This window comes from Danio rerio, chromosome 4 (assembly GCF_052040795.2).
Source record: "Danio rerio strain M-AB ecotype USA chromosome 4, GRCz13ab, whole genome shotgun sequence".
NCBI lineage: Eukaryota > Metazoa > Chordata > Actinopteri > Cypriniformes > Danionidae > Danio > Danio rerio.
In genome coordinates, this window is record NC_141024.2 from 45,432,501 (window position 1) to 45,457,455 (window position 24,955).

At 36.2% G+C, this 24,955-nt stretch overlaps 2 protein-coding genes and 1 pseudogene across 5 annotated transcripts in view; 1 reads left to right on the forward strand and 2 right to left on the reverse strand.

The window, feature by feature from the left end:
- The window catches only part of LOC103910934 (uncharacterized), a 492,719-nt gene extending 478,792 nt beyond the window's left edge, over positions 1-13,927 (reverse strand). Inside the window, exon 1 of the mRNA XM_088650591.1 lies at positions 13,857-13,927. The gene's annotated coding sequence lies outside the window, so the exon portion shown is untranslated. The remainder of the gene's footprint in view (positions 1-13,856) is intronic.
- On the reverse strand, positions 2,621-14,507 carry LOC148681445 (uncharacterized; annotated as a pseudogene). Its single transcript, XR_015942600.1, has 3 exons — positions 14,478-14,507; positions 13,847-13,921; positions 2,621-6,996 (listed from the first exon to the last, which is right to left on the reverse strand). The product of XR_015942600.1 is annotated as an uncharacterized LOC148681445 (transcript).
- Positions 14,508-16,770: 2,263 nt separating this feature from the next.
- On the forward strand, positions 16,771-23,671 carry LOC110439562 (uncharacterized). 3 transcript variants are annotated; one of them, XM_088650634.1, is made up of 3 exons: positions 16,771-16,821; positions 17,393-17,545; positions 21,464-23,671. In XM_088650634.1, exons 2-3 carry the CDS (start codon positions 17,461-17,463, stop codon positions 22,429-22,431), a joined length of 1,053 nt encoding a protein of 350 aa, XP_088506760.1. In that variant the 5' UTR covers positions 16,771-16,821; positions 17,393-17,460; the 3' UTR covers positions 22,432-23,671. The 3 variants fall into 3 exon arrangements, with proteins under 3 accessions (XP_088506760.1, XP_087105306.2, XP_088506761.1); XM_087249180.2 differs by having other exon boundaries at positions 17,396-17,545; XM_088650635.1 differs by lacking the exon at positions 16,771-16,821 and having other exon boundaries at positions 17,390-17,545.
- The last annotated feature ends 1,284 nt before the right edge of the window (positions 23,672-24,955 follow it).

Genomic DNA, 24,955 nt, shown 5'->3' on the forward strand with positions numbered 1-24,955 from the left:
ACAGAAACGCCCAATGTGGGGCTCTAACCCACGACGCTGAGATTAAGAGGCTCATGCTCTATCGACTGAGCTAGCAGGGATGATGAGAAGCACTTTTAGGAACCAGAAACCGTTTACAGTAATACCTTCCCTACCCGTGACAATCTTCTGCTAAATCCTGATTTCATCTTGTAATGCTGGACAGAATGTGGCCCAGGATCTATGTCCAGTGCACGTGTTAGCAGTTGCAAGGCAGCAAAATGCCTAATTCGTCCCTGGGTGGGCTTGAACCACCAACCTTTCAGTTAACAGCCGAACGCGCTAACCGATTGCACCACAGAGACTTAGTGGAAGGCCAACTACAGTGGTAGAAATGCCGAACTTTGTCTCAAAGTCTGCTACATAAAGCCTAATGTAAGTTTGCTGGGAGACAGAGAGAAAAGTAACAGAAACACCCAAGGTGGGGCTCGAACCCACGACCCTGAGATTAAGAGTCTCATGCTCTACCGACTGAGCTAGCCGGGCTGATGAGATGAACGTTTAAGAGCTAAACACCGTTTACAGTAATACCTTCCCTACCCGTCATACCTTCCCTAGAAACGCGTAACTTTGTCTCAAAGTCTGCTACATTAAACCTTATGTAAGTCTGCTGGGAGAGAGAGAGAAAAGTAACAGGAACGCCCAACGTGGGGCTCGAACCCACGACCCTGAGATTAAGAGTCTCATGCTCTAGCGACTGAGCTAGCCGGGCTGATGAGATGAACTTTTAAGAGCTAAACACTCTTTACAGTAATACCTTCCCTACCCGTGACAATGTTCTGCTAAATCCTGATTTCGTCTTGTAACGCTGGACAGAATGTGGCCCAGGATGTATGTCCAGTGCACGTGTTAGCAGTTGCAAGGCAGCAAAATGCCTAATTTGTACCTGGGTGGGCTTCAACCACCAACCTTTCAGTTAACAGCCGAACGCGCTAACCGATTGCGCCACAGAAACTTAGTGAAAGGTCACCTACAGTGGTAGAAACGCGGAACTTTGTCTCAAAAGGTCTGCTATACGAACGCTAATGTAAGTTTGCTGAGATAGAGAGAGAAAATAACAGAAACGCCCAACGTGGGGCTCGAACCCACGACCCTGACATTAAGAGTCTCATGCTCTACCGACTGAGATAGCCAGGCGGATGAGGAGTCCCCACTGGAACTAGACACTGTTAACAGTAATACCTTCCTTACCCGTGACAATGTTCTGCTAAATCCTGATTTCATCTTGTAACGCTGGACAGAATGTGGCCCAGGATCTATGTCCAGTGCACGTGTTAGCAGTTGCAAGGCAGCAAAACGCCTAATTCTTCCCTGGCTGGGCTTCAACCACCAAGCTTTCAGTTAACAGCCGAACGCGCTAACCGATTGCACCACAGAGACTTAGGGAAAGGTCACCTACAGTGGTAGAAAGTCAGAACTTTGTCTCAAAAGGTCTGCTATATGAACCCTAATGTAAGTTTGCTGAGAGAGAGAGAGAAAAGTAACAGAAACGCCCAACTTGGGGCTCTAACCCACAACCCTGAGATTGAGAGTCTCATACTCTACCGACTGTGCTAGCCGAGCTGTTTCAAGAACTAGACACCGTTTACAGTAATACCTTCCCGACCCGTGACAATGTTCTACTAAATCCTGATTTCATCTTGTAATGCTGGACAGAATGTGGCCCAGGATATATGCCCAGTGCACATGTTAGCAGTTGCAAGGCAGCAAAGTGCGTAATTCGTCAGTGGGTGGGCTCGAATCACCAACCTTTGGGTCATTATATCTTGTTTAATACCCATTTTATTCATTTATACTATTCATTTTATTTATTTACTCATTTATAATAATATGCGAATATGTCTCAATAAATAGTTACAATTTTGTTAATTAGTTGAGTGCTATAGGTCTTACAAAAGCCTTTTATCTAAAAATAGCGTAAAAACTCTTAACTGTACATAAGCTCATTGATCTCTCCATTTTTCTTCTTAAAATAGGTCTCTGGTAATTCACCTTCATCGCCCAACTTTTTTTTTTTTTTTCAATTATTACAATGCAGTCTTTTGGTATTGCTTTTTTCAACTCATGACATTGTCTTTGTAATTTTGCTTTAACAACTCTTTTATACCCATCCTCCACAATTACTTTTATTGGTACAAATCCTTTTATTACTTCATATAATACATCTTTAACTTGTCTTAATCCTCCGTCCCACCATTCCTTAAAATATAAAACATTTCCTTCACTTAAAATTGTTTAATTCAGTAAAAGTGGTTGTTCTAGAATCTGCGCCCTTGCTTTTGGTATAATCAACACATTTTCTAAAAATCCCCCTCATGATTCTAAGACCTCAACATAAAATTTTGGCAGACCTGCTATCATCCTTTTCTTCATCTTCATCCATAAAACATTACATCCCATATTAAAATGTCCACATTTCTTCAAATAATAATCCAACACACTTTTCCAAATCACACCCATTTTCCCTTCCAAAAACCTTTGAATAATATTAATTGTTAATGTTTTCATTTTTAAAAAACTATCCAAAAGTCCCAGACCTCCTTCTTTTACCTCCCCAATCAAAGTATAATAAGCAATCTTGGCTCTTCCATTTCCCCACAAAAACTTTAAAACTACATCATTTATTTTTTCATAGTATACTTCAGGCAACGCAGTTACACTTAACACATACCAGACCTTTGACAACATTAAAGCATTTAAGATTAATATTTTCCCTTTTATCGTCAAATTCTAGCTTTCCAAAATCTCAGTCTTTTCTCAATTCCATTTAAAACTCTCTCCCAATTTAAAATATCTGCTTTATTAGAATCCATCCCCACCCAAATTCCCAACATTTTTGTATGTTCCTTTTCTTTTTTAAAGGGTATATGTTGTGTTATTTCTTTTATTCTTCCCACCCTCATGCATAAACTTTTTCCAACATTAACCTTAGCTCCTGATGCTTTACAATATCGCTCTAAAATCCCCAACAATGTAGTATCATCAGCGTATTGATACACAGCTTCTCTGTTGTCATTGTTTTCTATTTGTATCCCTTTAATTGTATCCCCAGTGGCTCAGCTTCCAGTGTGTATAATAAAGCAGTCAATGGACATCCTTGCCTTATTGATCTAGTTGGTTGAAGACATTCTGTTAAAAAAATACATTTAATACAAGTTAAAATATCTGTATAAAAAAATTTGAATCCATTTTCTAAAATTTTCCCCAAAACCAAACTCCTTAAGAACTGCAAATAAAAAATCATGCTCTACCCTGTCAAAAGCCTTCTCCAGATCTAAACCTATTAAAACACCCCCTTTCTCTTTTTCTTGCATATAGTAGACAATTTAGCTTACCCAATTCACCTGTACCGCATGTTTTTTCGATTGTGGGGAAAACCAGAGCACCCAGAGGAAACCCACGTGAACACTGGAAGAACATGCAAACTCCACACAGAAATGCCAACTGACCAGCGCACAGTACTGTGTGTGTGTGTGTGTGTGTGTGTGTGTATGTATACATATATTGCATAAACTTTTCTAATATATTTGTTTTTGTTTTATTATTAATTTAATTTGTATTTATTTACTTTTTTACGGTAAATACAAGTGTCATTACTATACGCAATTTTTTTCCTATATTTGTGTCTGCCTATTATTGTAATTGTATTACTTCTTCCTTGTTTATGCATGTAATGCCTACTTGGTTTGCATATTTTTTGAACATTTAATAAAAATAAATAAATTAATAAAAACATAAAAATTAGATGTAGTGTATAATCCCAAATCTTATTTTAAAAAAGTTGGTGGTATGGAGTTTCTTTTAAAGTGTGACTTTAAGATTCATAAACTCATATTAGGCTAAAAAAAGTCTCCTCTTTCTCTTTTCTTCTGGAGAAAGTATTATTTGTTTTATTTCAGCTCGAATAAAAGCTGTTTTTTATTCTAAACTTTATACTTAAACCATTTTAAAGACAAAACCATTAGCCCCTTTAAGCTATTTTTTCCCCAATAGTCTACAGAACAAACCATCCTTATACAATAACTTGTCTTATTTAATTTCATCATGTCAAACATAAAATAAATCAGTTATTAGAGATTAGTTATTAAAACTATTATGTTTAAAAATGTGCCGAAAAAATCTAATCTCCATTATACAGAAAATTATTTTTTTTACTTGTTCAAACTACTTAATTAAAATGTGCTGAAATAACACAATTATTGAGATTCCATTGGGACAACTTAATGTTCAGTCGACATACATTTTTTAAAAGTGTTGAGTTAACTTAATTTGTGTTGTGACAACATGAAAGAATTGTGTGGAACCCTGCACAAATATGGTGATCGGTTCATAATAAGTTGAAGCACATTTTCAGATTTTACTGTATTTGGCTTAACCGTTCTTGGGTGGCTCGCCAATGTATAGATGACTAATGCATAAAATAAGTAAGCTGACCAAAGTTCTTAAAGGGAGAAGACTTTATTGAAGACAATGTTAACAATGTTAGTTGATGTTAACTTGTCCATCTTCAAGTAACTTAAACCAAAGTACAGTCTGTGAGACACTGATGAAACCCCCCTGGAGATTACCCAACTGCTTTGGTTGGGTCACATCTCTTGAGTTCCTGTAGGTTATTTGGTTCACACCTTACCAGAAGCAGATACTTGTTGCATATGAAACAAGCCAATACAATATATCAACATATAGAGTTATTTTGCCTTCTTGCAGCCCGATAGCAACTCTCACAACCTCGTACTGGGCTGTGACCCCTGATCTACACTACAAAACAGCTGGCAAAATCTTCATCCCTCTTCAGTTGAGTTTAAATTTTCAGGTGTTCAAAGGGTTTCATTATCAATAACTTGATATGCATTCAAGAGTTCACACTTGTTTGGCATGCTGTCCCGGGAGAGACCTAAGCTCATAAGATCCTCAAGCCCTGGGCTCCCTCCAGTTAGCAGGACGAGAGGGGAGTGTGAGCTCAGGTAGATCGGCTAAAGGGAGATATAAGGCTTACTAAGAGCTCGACTATGGTGCCAATTTAATGTTCAGTTTACTTAGGTTGTGTGTTTTTGGACTGTGGGAGAAAACCAGGGGAAATCCACGCGAGCACAGGGAGAATGAGCAAACTCTGCACAAAAAGTCAACTGGTTAGCAGCGACTTTAACCTGCGATATTCTTACTGTGAGGCAACTGTGCTAACCACTGGCTAATCATTGGCTGCTGTGTTGCCCAATCTAGAAAGGGGGGGAAGTAAGGGTGGGAGAGGGATTCTTCAAGACAAGGATAACTGAGTTAAGCTACGGTCACACTGGGCTTTTCCTCCCTTAGACTTCCATTCATACGCACACGAATGCGTCAGACTAGAAACAGGGTCATGCGTCAAGTTTCACCGGTTGCTGAGGTGCAAAGTTCATGCTTGGTGAACTCTGACCTGCGAAATCGCATCACTTGACTGCGTGAGACCAATCGAGGATCAAAACATGACCTCTCTGGACAGAAATTTAAACCATAGAGCAATTGCTCACTTTTTTAATTTCTAAAAATCTTGTTTGATCCCGCCCCTTTCCACAGCACCGTATGGCAGAATTTCACAATCTCAAAGTCCAGTGTGACCGCAGCTTTGTGTTCTGGTTATCTATAGTGAGTCAGGAATCATCTGATTGGTGAATCATGTTTTAGCTAATGCTGGACCAGCCGTTGACAATCATAAGCATGTGATCCTCTCGAAAGTAGTTTATAAATAATCTTCACTTGAATGAACAGACAAACTACATGAACAAGCTGCCGTTTTGAATATACCTGTGTTTGTGTGGACAAGGCCTCAATGTTGAGGACTCTGCTCTCCATTGTGAAGCTTCATGTGAGTGTTGAGGCTTCTTTTACTTTTAAAGCCCTTTCCACACTCACTGCATCTAAATCGATCCTCTCTTGAGTGAGTCTTCATGTGTTGCTTAATGGTGTCTTTCCGTGTGAGACTCTTTCCACACTGATCACATGTGAACACTATGGTTCCAGTGTGACCATTCATGTGGTTCTTGAGGCTAAATTTGGTTGTGAAGCTCTTTCCACACTGATCACATGTAAACGGCTTCTCTCCGGTGTGTGTTCTCATGTGGTGATTGAGTGTGTTTTTATGTGGGAAACTTTTACCACACTCTGTGCATGTGTAAGGTTTCTCTCCAGTGTGAATCCTCATGTGGATGTAAAGGTCTTGTTTTTTACCTAAACTCTTTCCACACTGTTCGCAGGTGTAAGGTTTCTCCCTAGTGTGAACTCTCATGTGAGCAATCAGGTTCAGCTTTTTACTGAAACTCTTTCTACACTGTTTACAGCTGAAAGGCTTCTCTCCAGTGTGAATTCTCATGTGCACATCCAAGTTTCTTGCATGGCGGAAGCTTTTTCCACACTGTTGGCATGTGTACGGCCTCTCTCCAGTGTGAATTCTCATGTGGGTTTTAAAGCTTTGTTTTTGACTAAAACTCTTTCCACACTGTTCGCAGGTGTAAGGTTTCTCCCCTGTGTGAACTCTCATGTGAACATCAAGGTTTGGCTTTTGACTGAAACTCTTTCCACACTGTTTACAGCTGAAAGGCTTCTCCCCAGTGTGAATTCTCTTGTGTGCTGCAAAGTGTCCAGCATGATAAAAGCTTTTTTCACACTGTTGGCATGTGTATGGCTTCTCTTTAGTGTGAATTCTCATGTGAGCTTTAAAGCTTTGTTTTTGACCAAAACTCTTTCCACACTGTTCGCAGGTGAAAGGTTACTCCCTAGTGTGAACTCTCATGTGAACATCAAGGTTTGACTTCTTACTGAAACTCTTTCTACACTGTTTACAGCTGAAATTACACCCCAATTTGGATTTCCAAGGTCTTCCGTGTGAAGTCTTTTTAGTCAGTGTGGGTTTTTTATCAGTTGTTATTTCTTGGGGTTTCTCAAACTGCTGCTTCTCATCTATTTCATTCTGTTGATGAGTCTCTTCTTTCAGCACCATCAGATCTAAAAAAAAAAGAAGTTAGCTTTAGTATGAAGACTCAAAGCGACAAGCAAGAAATGAATGTTTTCACCCAAATATTAAAATGAACTTACCATTTACTCTCCGTCATGTGGTTTGAAACTTTCCTTTATTGTGGAACACAGTAAGCCAGTAGCGTTTTTTTTAATATCTACTTTTGTGTTCAACAGGATTAAGAAACTCATAAAGGTTTAAATCCACACGAGGAAGAGTAAATGTGAGGCTATTTTCATTTCTACATCAACTATTCCTTTAAAAGGTTTCTACAATTACCCATTTTTTACATGATGTAAAATAAGTCTTTGGTGTTCCCAGAATGTGTCTGAGGTTTCAGCTCAAAATCAGATCGTATACCTTGTAGAATATTTAATTTTGGGGGTCAGCGGAAAACCAAGCTCTTTTTGTGCCTGTGGCTTTAAAATGCAAATAACCAAATGCACTCGCTCTAGATTACTCGTGTGGTTTTTCATCGATTGAGATAAATTCTGTATGTTCATAGCAAGTATGCATAATTCACACTTAAATTTGCAAGTTTGAATTATTGTATAAAACTTATGCAAATGCTTAATACCACGTTTGCTTTAAACTGGAGTAATGAGGAGATGGCAAGATGACATGCTTTGCTACTTGTTTCCATTTATTTGTACTTTTGTTTTTGTTTTCTTGTCTTTGTGCATGTCCTGAGGCTTAGCTGAAGACCTACTTGGTGACATTGTATATACCTGACAAGATGCAGAAATGCCATCTTAAAAGGTTACTTGCAGTTTGTCCAATATACAAATATAAATATACAAAATAATAATGATAACCCAGGGTTTATAAATGTGAAATGTCTGTTAATGAACATCCAGGATTATTGTTTAACCCCAGGTATAGCATGAGCAGTGTGGAAGGTGTCTACTGACAACCCAGAATTTATCCAGGGTTAGAATGACCCAGGGTTAACAATTTGAAGTGTGAAAAGTCCTAAGAATACTCAGCATCAGCTCTCAGGATAAACAGAGTATAATGACAAACAGCGACAATTGTCAATCATGTCATGATGACCTGGGGCCTGTTTCAGTAAGGAGGTTCAACCAATTACGAGTTTAAACTTGAACTCTGAGTTGATTTACAGAGAGATTAAATACTCAGAGTTTTCAATTTCAGAAAAACATTTGAGCTACAAAAGTCTTTCAGTCAAGAGCAGTGAGGGATTTTCTCCTTTTGTTGTTTGATTAATGCTAAAAACAGTCGGCAGCAGGAATATTGCGCACTGTCACTTTAAGAATAGTGCGGCTCTGATATGATTTCTCTTTCAAGTGTCTTTTGATTCTCAACTTGTTTGTATATTATACTAACAAGGGTTAATATGACTAATCACTAAACACTACACAAATTTGCATGTACTTGATCATTAAAGCGCTCACATTAAGATGGCATTAGATGTATGTTCTCTGCTTGTTTCCGAGCCTGTCCAAGGCTAAGCGCGGCGCACACAAAGAGCATGTGCACTCACGCACTTTTAAAAATAGGAATGATGCGCGTCCCGTGCTGCAAAAGCTACATTACAGCACATGCTTTTAGTCATTTTCATGTGGAACTGAGCTTTGCAGAGCAACAAGTGTGTACAACTGGAAAGGGAGCGGTATATGATGAAATAATCGTTTATCTCGATTAAGGAATTTTCATAATCATTAGAAGCCAAAATCGAAATTGAAACCAGATTTTCGATTAATTGCACAGCCCTATCAAGTGGTAGAGGTTGATATGACATTTAGAATGTTAGCAGGACTAAAAAATCTTTTTAGAACGAGTAATAATCCCATTAATCTAGTTACAGTACATATTCGTCGAAGGTCATTGAATTTAAGTAAATTATTCATTAAGAAAGGACAAGCCATTCTGCTACGTGACTTTGTTCTTTGTGTTACTGAAATGTAGGCAATAGCTATGATTCCATCCAAAAATGCGAATTAAATTTATGCGCAAAACTGGGATGTCACATAAAAGATGTGCGAATAAAGCAGCGTTTCCATCCAATGAATCAAAGAGAACAAAATTGTCACTTCCTGATTAACAGGCCCCAAATATTAACAGTAAAAACAGAATTTCCTGCAGTAGAAGAAACTACATGAATCTTTTATTTATTTAATAAATGACTTTCACCTCAGAGGACAATGCTGGCACAAAATAAACACGTGTTGGCGTTTGAAGCCATAAGACGCAGTGAACAGACGCTCTGGAGGTCATTAATAATATAATAACATGAATACTGAAACGGTTCAGGTGTTTTAGAATGACCAAAACAACATTTCAGATGTTTATAATGTTCTCAGCCTGCTGGTTTGTGCATTCACACACATTTTCATCATCATATAATCTCTTTTAACAAACCCTTTTAAACAAACCAATTTTTTAAGGTCATAGCCTATCCAAAAAGCACATAAAAATATGTGGCTGAATATGTAAGGCTAGGTGAGAAATACTGCTTTATCTTTTAAAAAGGGGAGGAGACCGACAGAAAACTCTCTTTCAGAGACAGGCTCTCTTGCTCTCGAAACAAGTGTGTTCATGACTATACATACAAAGAAAAACAATAAAATTAGAAAATATTACTTTGCAACATCAAGCAGCATTAGGCATGGGCCAGTATAAGATTCCGACAGTATGATAACCTTGAATAAAATATATCACAGTTTCATGGTACTGTGATTACTCCTCTAAAATATATTCTTTTAAATGTCTCGGTAAAAAAAAACAAACACTTTTTTCTCTTTGAACACAAAACATTTTCTTTTGAGAAACTTTTGAAGTATTTTGGAGCAGTAAACATGTCAGGCTTAAATCACTCAATTGAATACTTGACTTCTGCTGTCTTCAATTGTTTCATAAACACAAATTTCTTTACAATTTAAAATGGCATCTTTGGTGATCTTTTCTGCTGGAGATACTGTTGTCCTGAAAAACTTAAAACAAAATGTAAAAAAAAACAACTTACATATAGCGATGAACGGTACAGCAGAAAATATTGGCGGTTTTAAAACCTTGACTTTTTTCAAACTGCGTTATACCTTGAAAACGGTTATCGTCCCATGCCTCAGCAGCACAACACTGTTTTTAGTATCTAAAATTATTTCTTTAATAAAAGTCAAGAGCAAAAAGATTCAAATGGCGGCGCCTGCTGGTACGTGAAGAATATGGTCAATACTGATGAACTTTACACTCAAACCTCTGCATTATATCAGCATGCTGTAATCCATTTCTAAAGCAGCAAAAGTCATTTTTTGGCTAGTTTGTTGGCCAGTTGTAGTCAGCCAATGTTAAACGTTATTGTTCCACAATAGTTTGTTCATTTAGTCTCACGTCGCCCTGCAGCAACATCATATAGTTTAGAATTATGTACAATGTTTTAAAATAATTTATTACTTTAGTGTCCATTTCATTGTTGGCATCCACGTTTTTTTATACTTTAAACCAGAGTTTCTGCAGGTTTCACTAAGTTAAATGTAAGACTTTTAAAGACATTTTTAAGACCATTATGACAATTTTAGACTCATAAATGGCTAAAGGCTAAGGGATTTTTCAAATAGCCCAGATAAAAAAGATTTTAATTTGCCCTATTTAAAAATTTTGATAATTTAATACATTTAATAATACAATAATAAATAAATAAAAATTATATATTATAGATATTTCTTAGCAAAAGATTTTAAATTGTGTAATAACAAGCAAGCTTTACTTGTATCCACACACTTTTTTCCTAAATAAACTTTTTTTTTAAATAATTAAAAATGAACAAATGTTTTAAAAACTATAACAAACTAAATCTACACAACAATCTGTCCTCGATGTCTTTCAGCAGTAAATACATGGAACACGTTTAAACAAATGTTTTTGTAAGGAAAATTATTAAACCATTATGATAAATAGAGTTAAAATGACCTTTTTGAATGAAAAGTGGAAAGTTTTATTGAGATGGATTGTTGGTGATTGTATGGGTTTTGGCTAGATTGGGTAGCAAAACATGAACAAAGGAAAATGAAGACTTGTTTAAAAAGATTAAAGACCTACAACACAATATTTCAGTAAATTTGAGACTTTTTAAGGCCGAAAATTTAGATTTTGGAATTTAAGACATTGTAAGACCCCGCAGAAACCCTGTTTAAACACAATAGCCCTGATAATTAGTTATTATAATAATGATGTAATTCTAACTCTAATACTATCTTTGAGAACTAGTAACATCTACTAGAAACAAGTTAAAACCAATAAAGAGGTCGATGAAAAAAGTTAATTTGGATCAATGTGACATATGCAAATGGAGAGTACTAAGCCAACACTATCACCATAATAGCAGATATCTTCTATGAGAATACTGTAGGTCAAATATCTTCAGCTCAGTTTAAGTTTTTATTTATTTTATATAGCGCTGGTGCTCAAGGACACTTTACAAACAGTAGGAGAACAAGAAAAGCAATAGCCTTAAGAAGGTAGAGAAAATGGGAGACTAATAATAAATAAAATAATGACAAAAGACACGAGAACAAGTAACAAGAGAGAAACTCATTCCTGTCTTTCAATAGTTATGTTTCCATCCACCTATTTTTATGCACATAAAAAAACGGTTTATGGAAACACCATGATGCAAAAACAAAACAAAACAACGTATGCGCATAACTGAGTTGGATAAACGTTTTATTCGATAAGAAAAGATGAAAAATCACGATGGAAAACACGATACAAACTCCAGTATGTGCATTTAAAAAGGTCATGTGATTTTGTTATAAGAGATCATGTGATGATACAAATGTGTATGAATGGACAAACCAGCCGCCTCAGTACATGATAAAACATCTGAACTCTTGTTTTGGTCATTCTTAAACGCCTTACAGTTTAAGTATTAGTGTTATTATATTATTCATGACCTCCAGAATTAAGAGCATCTTCGTGTCTGACACCTTTAAACGCCACCGCGCGTTCACTGCGTTTCAGGATTACCCTCTGAGGCGCAAGTCATTTATTAGATGAAGAAAAGATTAGCCGCATTTCCACTGTCGGGCATGTGCAAGCCAGGGCTTTTATCAAGCAGGGCCGGGCCAATCGCAAGGGGGGGGTTGAGTAGTGAGGCAGAAATCATGTCGCGTTTCCACTGTCGGGCTAGTACCTCGCAGAGTGTCATGCAAACCCCGCCCCCAGAACGTCCCCCTGAATCAAACGTCACACAACCCGCCCACTTCAGCGGGAATCAGGCGGATAATGCATGCATGACAGATAAAAAGGTAGCCTAGTTTCTGCTTTCACTCACCCATAAAATGCTGTTTACATGATTTGATTAATATGATCGTATCCATATACTTTATAAATAATATTTCAAACCTCCTCCGGTGTTTATTGTTTTAGAAAATATCTAAAATCTTTTTTTCAGATAGGCCTTTGTAAAATGAAAGTTTAATATGGGTTTAAAATGGTTTGATTTATGTACTGTTTATAGGCTACCTTAATTATTATAAATAGATTTTATTTGTTTTATATTGGTTTATTTATTTTATGTGATTTTATTATATCTGATATTTGTAATTATTTAAATTATTTCAATATATCTTAGGCTATTTTATTAGGATATGACACTATTGTTTTTGAGTCTACAAAAATGGACACAAAATTTGTAAAGTTTCATGTCTTTCTGTTGTATTTATGTTGTGTATTATCTTCAAAATAAATAAAAACAGAAGCCGCTCGCAGCATCAACAGAGCTGTGAAGAAAGCGCTCTTTTTCTCGATCTCACATTCACATACAGGCAGCTAAACACACATAAACACCTTTTAAACTTGACAAAAACTCTCAAAAACCTTTACTGTCTGCTGTGTCTTTAATGTGGTGTCAAGATTATTATGTGTTATTGAAACATCGAGGATGCAGCAAAGTCACTTATAAATGAAAACTTTATTATTTTATGTAACAGCCTTACATTTAAAAGGGAAACTTAAGGGCGATCATACGCAAAAAGACCCCAGCCTAAAAGGCTAGATGTTTTCTTTCCCTTATTTTTTTATTTGGTTATTTGTTTGGTGCATGTACTCGTGTGCGATCGGAAAACTAGTGTCTGCCTCTCCTTTCACTCCGCCCCGAAGCCCCAGCTGGCCCTCTTTGGCCCAAGGTATTCGGCGGGCCAAAAAAGGCCAGCCGCTGGCCCCGAGAAAGCCCCGCTTTGGCTCGATTAGGCCCAGGAAGTGACAGTGGAAACGCGACTGGCCTTGGCTCGCCCTGTCTCGCTTGCTTTAGACAAGATAGTGGAAACGCGGCTATTGATGCAGCTTCTCTTATCGCAGCAAATTCCATTTTTACTGTTGATATTTGGCACCAGTTAATCAGGAAGTGATGATTTTGTTCGCTTTGACTCTGTCATTGTATTTGTACTGTCTGTATTTTGCACTGTTGTTGTATTTGTACTGTCTGTATTTTGCACTGTTGTTGTATTTGTACTGTCTGTATTTTGCACTGTTGTTGTATTTAAACTGTCTGTATTTTGTACTGTCTGGAGCCAGCACCTAAGCTTTTCACTCATCATAGCACACATGCTGCTGATGATGTGACAATAAAAGTGATTTGATTTCATTTGAATGGTAATCATTGAGCTTTATTTGCATATCTTTTATGCAATAATCCAGTTTTGTGCATAAAGTTTATTTGCATTTTTGGATGGAAACATAGCTCATGAGTGCTTGTGTGCATTTAGGAGAACTAGGCAGCACACTCAGAGCTGCAAGATGGATTTAATTAAATATTCTTATTATTAAAATATCTGAATGAGGATTAAATGACTGAGTTGGTCTTTGAGAATGAAAATCAACCTGTTTCCATCTTTATAACAGTGTGGAGATCAGTCGCTTCAGCAGGAGTTTTTCTCTGCGTTTGGACACTTTATCCTGTTTAAAATAAACAAAACAATGAACAGAAACAAAATAACTTCTTAACACTTACTTCAACAGTTTCTTTATAGCAGAGTAATTAACAATAATAAATCAGGTAAGTTTGAGCAAGAAACAATAGCAACAAATGACCTGATTAAAACTAGTAACGTTACTCCATTTCTTATATAGTTGTAAACTTAGAATGAACTGACAATATACTATTTAATAAATTAAATTTTCAATAAAGAACTTATTACACACATCTCTGTAACTTTTTTAAAACTTTATTCTTTATGTATGTTCTTAATTGTTTTGTTTGTTTTATTTAGCTTATTGTCTGCTTACAGCAATGTGTAGCACTTTTTTGCACAAGACAAATTTCCTCTTGAGGACAAAAAGTTTATCCTATCTTTATTCAAACAATTGTACTATTTGTACACAGTAATGAGGGCTATGTTGTATAAAGGGTAAAATAATATTGTCAACAGCAGGTACATAATTTAGCACTGAATGAAAAAAACTGAAACCTTAATCAATCGGTTTATAGAAGTGTAAACACTTTAAAACAAACCTTTCTCCAGTGGAATCACAGCGCTGGAATGGTGCAGGCTTATGACGTCACACGTCACGCCAAAATAAAAGTCTTTTTAAACCTTTTATTGCCACTTACTGTTGCAGTCATGACTTATTGATACATTTCTCCTTCGTTTCCACTTTCTCACAGACGCACATATATTCAGTATTTGAAGTTGATCAAAACCTTTACTCTAAACATTTTAATACAATTAAAAAACTTTTTTTAACCACTAAGACTAAGTGTTTAAAGCAAAAATCTCAACATTCTAAAAGGTATAACAAATAATCTAATGAGTGTTTAGAGCTGAAACTTTACAGAAAAGGAGGTAAAATAGGTCTCCTTCATGTAAAAAGTATTCATTACTACTACACGTTTTAGTTCTTCTAACTAGTCATGACTTATATATATTTTTTCTCTGCGTTTGGACACTTTATCCTGTTAAAAATTAACAAAGCAATAAAAATGTAGAATGAATAAAACAATGAACAGAAAGAAAGTAACTTATCTTCTTCTTATGAGAGTAATTAACAAAAAGAAATCAGATAAGTCTGAGCAAGAAACTATAACCACAAATTAGCTGATTAAAACTAGCACTCCATTTCTTATATATAGTGATGTAAACTTAGAATGGAATGACATTATACTGTTTAATAAATAAAGCTTCAGTAAGACACTTATTACACACACATTGTTCAATAGTCGTCATTACTGTGAGTAAAATAGTACTTTGTTGAATGTGTCTGTAAAGTTTCAGCTCAAAACACCCATCAGATTATTTGTTATACATTTTAGAATGCTGGGATTTTTTGCTTTAAACACTTAGTCTAGTTGGATTATATAAATTAAACAAAATTGTGTTAATGTAGATTTAACTCGAGGAGCTCAGTGAATATTCATTTTCATTTGCTTTTAGAAGGTGTTAGTCTGTTAGATAAGAAATGAAACAATAGCTTTGTGTGTCAAATTTTTAATTTAAAAGGAAAATTTATTTTAGAGGAAAGTGTTACTGGAGGTCTTTGATTGAGAATATAGACTAGAACCTGGCTTTTACCTGGGAAATATTGCATTTCCAACAAGGCAAAAGAAATACACTTTAAAATTGTACAGAAAAATCTACCCTGTAAAATTCTAGTATTTCCAATTTTTTTTTGACATCGACAGCCCCTGTTCTTTCTGCGAACAAGCAGAGGAGACACTTGTACATATGTTTTTTGATTGTCCAATATCCAAGCAATTTTGGTCACTCCTAAATTTGATTATATCTGCTTTTGCCAATGCTGTGAATTGCTTTAATCTAAAAGACATTATTGTTATTATAATAACCCAAAAAGCTAAATCCCTGGAACACATCATACATTTTTTATCTTATATGGCAAATTTTTCATTCACAAACAGAAATTCACAAATAATTACTCATCATTTGCTCATTTTAGAATAGAATTTAACACTCTCCTAAAATCACTTCATCTTATCAACAATAAAACAATCTAAGATTCCTGAAATATTATGTAGATGTATTTAAAGAAGATTCTTGATTTTAGTTGCTTTCCTTATGGTGATTTGTTTAAGTGTCATTGTAATTTCATTCATTTGTTTAATTTTGTTTGTTTCATTTAGTAATTTTAGCATTATTATTATTATTAATACTTTAATTATATTAATATTTTTTTCCCTTTCTGTCTAATAGTATTATTTGTATTTGTATGTGATTTAAGATATTTTTTCTTATGACAAAAAAAAAGTGAATCAACTGGAGAAAGGTTTGTTTAAAAGCTTTTACACAAAGCGTATGATTAAAGTTTCAGGTTTTTCATCCAATACTAATGATGTACCTGCTGTTGACAATATTATTTATCCCTTTATACAACGTAATACTATTTTACTCAAAGTAAAGAGGACTGTGGAACAACGTGAGTGTATTAAGAGTCTTAATGAATGTTTAATTTTTTTTAAATAAAATAATTTCACTTCAATCTAAGTATACATTACTATATATAAAAAATGCAGTACTAATTTTAATCAGCTCAGTTGTGGCTATTGTTTCTTGCTCGGACTTACCGGATTTATTTTTGTTAATTACTCTCATATAAATAAACTTTTGAAGAGGAGTTATTTTGTTTCTGTTCAAAGTTTTATTTATTTTAAACACGACATTTTTATTGCTTTGTTAATTTTTAACAGGATAAATAGTCCAAACGCAGAGAAAAACTATAAATAATAAGTCATGACTAAAAGTAACTTAAGTGCAAAAAAAAATGTTAAAAAGACTTTTATTTTGGCGTGGATTGTGACGTCATAAGCCTGCGCCGCTCCCGCGCTGTGATTCAACTGGAGAAAGGTTTGTTTTAAAGCGTTTACACTTATATAAAGCGATTGATTAAAGTTTGTTTTTTTATTCAGTGCTAAATTATGTACCTGCTGTTGATAATATTTTTTTAACCCTTTATACAACACAGTACTATTTAACTCACAGTAATGAGGTCTATTGTTTGAATAAAGATAGGATACACTTTTTGTCACCGAGAGAAAATTTGTCTTGGGCAAAAAAATGCTACACGTTGCTGTAAGCAGACAATAAAGTAAATAAAACAAACAACAATTAAGAACATACTCAAATAAAGTTACAGGGATGTAACAGTGTGTAATAAGTGTTTTAATGAAGGTTTACTTTATTAAATAGTATAATGTCATTCCATTCTAAGTATACATCACTATAAGAAATGGAGTACTAGTTTTAATCAGGTCATTTGTAGCTTTTGTTTCTTGCTCTGACTTGCCTGATTTCTTTTTGTTAGTTTCTTTCATACAAAGAGACTGTTGAAGCAAGTGTTGAAGAGAAGTTATTTTGTTTCTGTTCATTGTTTTATTTATTTTAAACGGAACATTTTTATTGTTTTGTTCATTTTAAGCAGGATAAAGTGTCCAAACACAGAGAAAAACTCCTGCTGAAGCGACTGATCTCCACACTGTTATAAAGATGGCGTTTATTAAAGAGGAGAGTGAAGATGTGAAGATTGAAGAAACATTCACACTCAAACAGGAAGATCTGCAGGAAAAAACAGGTTAGTTTTCATTCTCAAAGACCAACTCAGTCATTTAATCCTCATTCAGATATATTTTAATAAGAAGAATACTAAATTAATCCATCTTGCAGCCCTGAGTGTGCTGCCTAGTTCTCCTAAATGTACATAAGCACTCATTGAAAGACAGGAATGAGTTTCATCTGTTACTTGTTCTCATGTCTTATGTATTATTAGTCTCCCATTTTCATCATCTTGGGCCAAAAATATAGTTATCATGATGATAATACGATTAATCTCGCAATCTATATACCCTTTCATTATGTTCTTGGCTGTTTTTGACCCATTGACTTCCATTATAACCACATTTTTAACCGTAAAGCCATGACACCAAATAATAATGCATTCTAGATTGTTGCTGTTTTCCTTGTTGGGAAGAGGTCAGATGTGTCATTTTTACTGTTGATCATCAGCTGGCTGCATTCACCCTTTAGATGGGCCTGTTCAAAAAAAGTTTCTGTCTTTTATATGGAGTTCAGTGGAGTAAAACAGCAGATTATTGTGTGCGTGCATAAATACACTTTGTAGGGGGACCAACAGTTTTAACCCAAAAATGACCCGTCTATCAGATGAAGAAGAGCAGGAGTCAGAGATTCAATTAAAAGAAAGTTTACTGTAGATAGTTTGCAGTTTCATCAGCAGAGGCCAGCTTCAACACTCATAACAAGTTTGTAGAGCGCTCTACATACAATCTCAGAACAACAACAATTAGATGTCTAGAATTCTCTTTTCTCTCTTTGCAAACTGTTTTAATGAAATGCGTCAATAAAGTGCACTGAAACTTCACAAAAACAAAACACACAGGGAATATTTGAACCTATCAGTTTACAATATACTGATGCCCTGTTTTTCTAGGCTTTATTGGTGTTAATCGTCAGAAATGTTGGACCATTATTGCCTTTTTAGCATAAGCAGAGGAGAGAATCTAGCCAGACAGTAATCTGTGAATTGTGGAGCGGGCAAAATCTAAAGAAACATGTATTTTTTAGTAAGTGTACTTTTTTGTTGTTGTTGTTGCTTTTATTCTTGCCATAATAAAAATATGTATTTGTAGAGCAACACATGTTCTGCAGTCATTAATGTTTTAAGAATGTTTTAAGAAATTATAATGGGTAGAACTGTCCGAGATATGAACAAAAGCAAGTGATGCACCAAAGTTTGATAAAAAAATCTTGAATGGTCATAGAAATCCTTATATCATTAAAATAATTTGTATAAACAAAAAATCTATTTTAGTTTAAAAACATTGAACGATATTAATGAAATGACGTAGTTTCGGAAACTTTCTATTTCTCTGTTTATCCGTCTGACTTTACAGTGGGTTTCTTTTGACCGCCCCCTGTCATTTTAAAGAATATCACAATGGCGAACGTGGCGAGTAAGGCCTCATCCATTTCGCGAGGTGAGCGTGCAGTCAGCGGTGGTGTGTGATGCGGTGCCAGGCTAGAGTATTCACCTTATTCTTCGCCGACGAGCGGGCACTCATTTAAATCTTTTTGGCACGAGACTTCCGGTCATTCACTTACATTCATTTTTAGACATTAAAAACTGCTATTTTCGCTGTTTGATGTTGCAAACTGATATTTTCTTATTATATTATTCTACTTGGTCTGTATAGTCATGCAAACATTTGCTTGTTGAGCAAGTAGTTTGACCATTTTCTGCCGTTTATTATTCCTAGTCATTTCTACCTTAGGCGACTGAATCGGAAGTTCTAAAACAATCGCGAAAACAGGCGCACTTCCGCATTTTAGAATAAGGTCAATAAATCCAGCTTCTTTCTCTTTCTCTCTCTCTCACATACACACACACACACACACACACACACACACACACACACACACACACACACACACACTATACTCCATATATAAGGCAGAAACTTTTTTGCACTGAAACTGATAATCAATTTTAAAAATCACAAATCTCTTCCCAACAGGGAAATGTAATGGTGATGTGGGAATGGTGATCCCCCCCAAAAAATACAATAAACAAATATTAAACAAATATGTTTGTCACTTGTTTTTAAGTAGTTAATCTTGGGCGCCAGACAGAATATGTCAAAATACATTTCAAACAAAATATATCACGGCTAGCTCTCACCACCAGTTACAAATAATAAAAAAAAAATAAATAAATAAAATAACAAACAATGAGAACCAGAAAAAAAACTCAGATAATTGCTGTAATTGTCTAAATAAAGTTTGTATTAGTCAATAATATTAATAAAAAATACTTTTCACACACAAACAGCAGTATCAACAACAAAACAAACAATATAACAATGAAACGCAGAACCCTCAGCACTTATAACTCAAATGAAAGAAAAAAATGCAAATGATTTCAGGCCAGCAGATTTGTCAGATTTGAAAACGGGGAAAATAATAATGATAACAATAGTACGGGGAGAAAACAAAACAAGAGAAACAAAATGAGAATTTGAGCAAAGAAAACAAAAACTTTTGCTTCTTACCCACGGAGCGGAGGGGTCAAGGGAAATGAGTGGGGAATGGCGAATGTGGATGTGAAGGTTGAGGTTGTTGGTGAACCCAGCCGGTGAGTTGGCAGCTGACTCCATGCCAGCGAGAAAGATAAATCGGTAAGTTGATTTTGTTCAGGACACACTGCACTGAAGTCTTTAGTGACGCACACATTCAAACGACGTCACGTGCACTTCAGTAACAAGACAGCGGTCTTTGCTCTGTTGCTTCAATACATACTTCCGCTATTTGTTTCTCACAGCCAGTCGGTAAGTTTACACTGCTCATCTCGACCCGACTTCTCTACTCATTTCCCCACACAGCAACAGTACAGTCAACTTCTCTTTCTTCTACACACCACAAAATGCTGTCCTCTTCAACTCTCCTCCTCCTCCTTTATTCTCTCACCCATTTCCTTTTTGCCGTCTCATGGGTGGAGACCAATTAAACAATGTCGTCACAAAGAACACCAACAATCATAAATTCATGAATATGTGCTGTCATGGCTTTGCAATAAAAAAAAGTTCTTATAATAGAGGTCAATGGAGAAAAAACAGCCATGAATATAATGAAAAGGGAGTAAATTTGCCCAGAGTGTATTGAGGTTTTTAAAAAAAAATGTAAAGCATTTTCCCATTGATGGGGACTTCATTGTGTCTTGATGAATTTATTACTCTCATTTATATGCTTATTTGAGTGATTTCCATGTTGTTGTTGTTGTTATTATTTATTGTATTTTATTTGCACTATAAAAAAAATTATAATAGAGGCCAATGGAGCATTTTTCCAGAATATGTCAAAATAAGATGTCCCCAAATATCAGACCATTTGCTGAAACACTGAGAACGTTTTGGCCAAATTAAGCCTCAAAATCACCCCAGAATGGATGAAAATGCACAAAAACACAACAGCACAAAAAAGGAAAGGTGCACATTCCAGCCTTTATGCAGATGCTGTACAGGTATGTCTCATATCTGTGAGGCAAATATTCAGCTGTTACCCCAGAACTTTTTTTCTGATACATTTACCAGTCAGGCACACAACAAACAAGTATTCCCTGTCCACTTTACAAATCGTAGAAATCTCTGTCTTATCAATATGACCAAAATGACCTTTATGAAAAACTCTGAAAACTGGACTGACACTGTTTAAATTTACTATAACTTCTATGCTAAGCAGCTTTGACACAATTTACATTGTAAAAGCAATAGATAAATAAAGATGACTTGAATTAAATCTGCTTAAATGTGTACACGTTAATGGACCAAACAAAATATGATCTGATTAATTTTACATTTAATGTGTATCAAAGTTACAGTGTGTGTAGCCAATGTTTCCAGTGTCTTTTCACTTTTCAGCTTTTGATGAGAGTTTTTAAGACTTAATGAAAACTAATGACTTAATGTTTTATTTATTTCAGACCTAATTGAAGAAAATGAGGATAGTAAAGAGGAGGAACATCATGTCAAAATTGTGGAAAAAACTCATTTACAGACTGATGGTATTTTAAAAAGGACAGACAAGAATCGTTTCACCTGCACTCAGTGTGGAAAGAGTTGGGCAAGCAAAAGCAAACTTAAGATTCACATGATGATCCACACTGGAGAGAAACCATTCACTTGCACTCAGTGTGGGAAGAGTTTCAACCAATCATCACACCTTAATAAACACATGATGATCCACACTGGAGAGAAACCATTCACATGCACTCAGTGTGCGAAGAGTTTCAACCAATCATCACACCTTAATCTACACATGATGATCCACACTGGAGAGAAACCATTCACATGCACTCATTGTGGGAAAAGTTTTAACTGCTCATCACACCTTAATCAACACATGAGGATCCACACTGGAGAGAAACCATACGCATGCACTCAGTGTGGGAAGAGTTTCAACCAATCATCTCACCTTAATTATCACATGATGATCCACACTGGAAAGAAACCATTCACATGCATTCAGTGTGCGAAGAGTTTCAACCAATCATCACACCTTAATCAACACATGAGGATACACACTGGAGAGAAACCATACGCATGCACTCAGTGTGGGAAGAGTTTTAACTGCTCAACAAACTTTGATAACCACATGAGGATCCACACTGGAGAGAAACCATTCACATGCACTCAGTGTGGGAAGAGTTTCAGCCAATTATCCAACCTTAATCTACACATGATGATCCACACTGGAGAGAAACCATACGCATGCACTCAGTGTGGGAAGAGTTTTTACTGCTCAACAAACCTTAACCACCATATGAGGATCCACACTGGAGAGAAACCATTCACATGCACTCAGTGTGGGGAGAGTTTCAGCAAATCATCACACCTTAATAAACACATTGAAGGAACTCATGGGCATATTGCAGTGGTCAACACGAGTTGAATCTGAAATCTTGGGCATCTCCAAATTGTCTCAGTCATTGAACTGGCTTAAGGGCTTAAACCATCACAATAACAAAGCACCAATTGATTTTGGGTTATTCTGACCAATACTCTGGCTGCAGATGTTCCAGGTACCCTTCAGCAAAATTAGTAAATGATTTAAACTAAACAAAGGGGCTTTACGGAATTTTCAGCAGGAACCGCCTCACAAGAGTTTTGAATGACATTGAAATTGTGCATCCTGTCAGATGCACAATTTCTTAGAGACGAAGAGATCTCTAGAAACATTAATGCATACAAATGAAAGTAAATCTCTCAAAATGTTAGAACTAAGGCAGATGTATCTTTGAATAATGCACCATAATGTTCCTCATATGCTGTGGTTATTTCAACCAACCAGGTTAATCAATGTGTTGTTTTAACCCTTAAAGCAGATTAAATTGATCTGTATGTGTCTGAAATGTATGAGATCTGGTCTTGAATGAAAGCTAGTGACATTTGCAATCTGTTAGTGTAAATGAAAAACTAGTAGTACAAACAGTATTCATCTTGTAACATTTGATGTAAGATAGTTTCAATCTTGCAAGAGTTCTTCCCCGTGAAATCTACATGCAGTGTGTTAATGATTGACCCTTTCTACGTCGGCACGGGGTGTGGCCCCGCCCTTCATGGCAATTGCTCATTGGCAGACAGTGCCATAGGGATGGATCAGACCAGGTCACTTAAAGACACCCTGCAACAAAGAAACCGCTTTGAAACCGCACGAACGGTTTCAAACCGCACGAAAACCGCTTTGAAACGGCACGAACTTCCGCAAACCGACTTTCAGCAGTCCGTCACCTCAGTAACCCAGAACTACCCACCCACGAGCGAGGGAATTCCAAGGACGTCACAGAAGCCACCATCCAATCAGGAGCACTGTGTTTCCCCAAGGCCAGCTGGCGAGGGAGATTCATCTTCAGCAAAAGTACAAGTAACAAACAAACGTTGTCTCTTGCTGATCTGGGGCAGATTGATCGTAAACAGTTAAAGATAAGCCATATCTCTGCTTTTGTGGTTTCTCAGGTGTTATTCTTAGATCTTGTTAAAAGTATTAGAATTAATTTGGGATGGTTGTCAACTCATTGTACATCCTCTGAACTGCCTCTGTGTGTGCGCGAGTTTGTTTGTTGTCTGCTTATTACGTAGTTAGTTTCATGTATCGTAGTGTAGCTCAATAAATCTTTGTTCTCATTTTGTAAGAACTGTGTTCTTGTTTATGTGCTTCTAAGTCATTGCCTCGAGCTGTAGATCTTGTTACCTTGCTAAAAGTTAACTCAGTACTGTGTTATGTTATTATCGTTGATCACGTAAATATTATTAACAAGATTGGTAAGATACTGTTACGTAGCGGATGCACCCCGCTACGCACATAAATTTAAGGATGACCGCTATAAAAAGTGGTCACCTGGAGTCCCCGTTCCTGCTCCCCAAGCACACACACACACAGGCCAAGTTGTCAAAAAGGGGTATCAGATTAATTAAACAAAAAGGTCAAAATCAGAATTAGGGAACAAAAAGGCCAAAACAACAAACAAAACAAGGTACGCTACCTAATATTAAACCTCTTACCCATACCAAAAAATAAAGTTCCATAAATTAAGCATACAATTCTAACCTCCATAACTAGCCACAAAACAGGAGAAAACTGTACAAAAGAAATGGGCCTTCCCTTTGATCATTTAGCCTTAAGGTAAATATTAGCCACAGCTAACACATGATACCGTCCTAGTACCGTATTTAAGTATCTCACCAGATGACTTTGAAACAGGGTTGGAGAAAGGCATTAAACAATCAGCCACCGCTACTGCAGGTTACCTTCCTATTACCGTATTTAACAGAGTATCTCACCAGATTACTTTAAAAAAAAAGGTTTCAGACAGATCACTGCCGCACAGAGAACTCAGAACGAACTGCTCAGACACACACACAATAGCGAGGGGAAATAGGAAGAGAACTCGATGAGGAGCGTCAATGGCGTGGCTTTATAGCTGGCGCCGCCCCTCTCACAGCTGCACCTGATCTCCGCTCATGTGGAGAGAGAGAAAGAGATAGATAATGGAGAAAACACACACAGGAACAATACAAACTAGCATTGTCAAAAATAATGTTACTCAATATGTAACACTAACATTTTAGGCATCTGTCCATCCTGTTTTGCTTCTTTCTTTCATTGCGCATTGCAGGTTCAGATACTAGGGGTACTCTACAATAATAACCGATGACTTAATTGAGCTGTTTTAAATAAGGGAGATTAGAAAACGGTGTAGGGCCTAGTGGGCTTGAGGAATGACTCGAAGGCAACCTGTGGTTTTGGGGAAAAATAACTGCCACCTATTGTTGAGATCAAGCCTTTTGGATTTGTCGTACAAGAGCCTCTTTATTCATCTGCAAAGTAACTGAGTAGAAAGCATAGTAAATTTAGCTTCCCCCCCACACTGTCTTAGATGAAACTGCGTTTAGAAGTATCGTATCCAGAGGTTTTT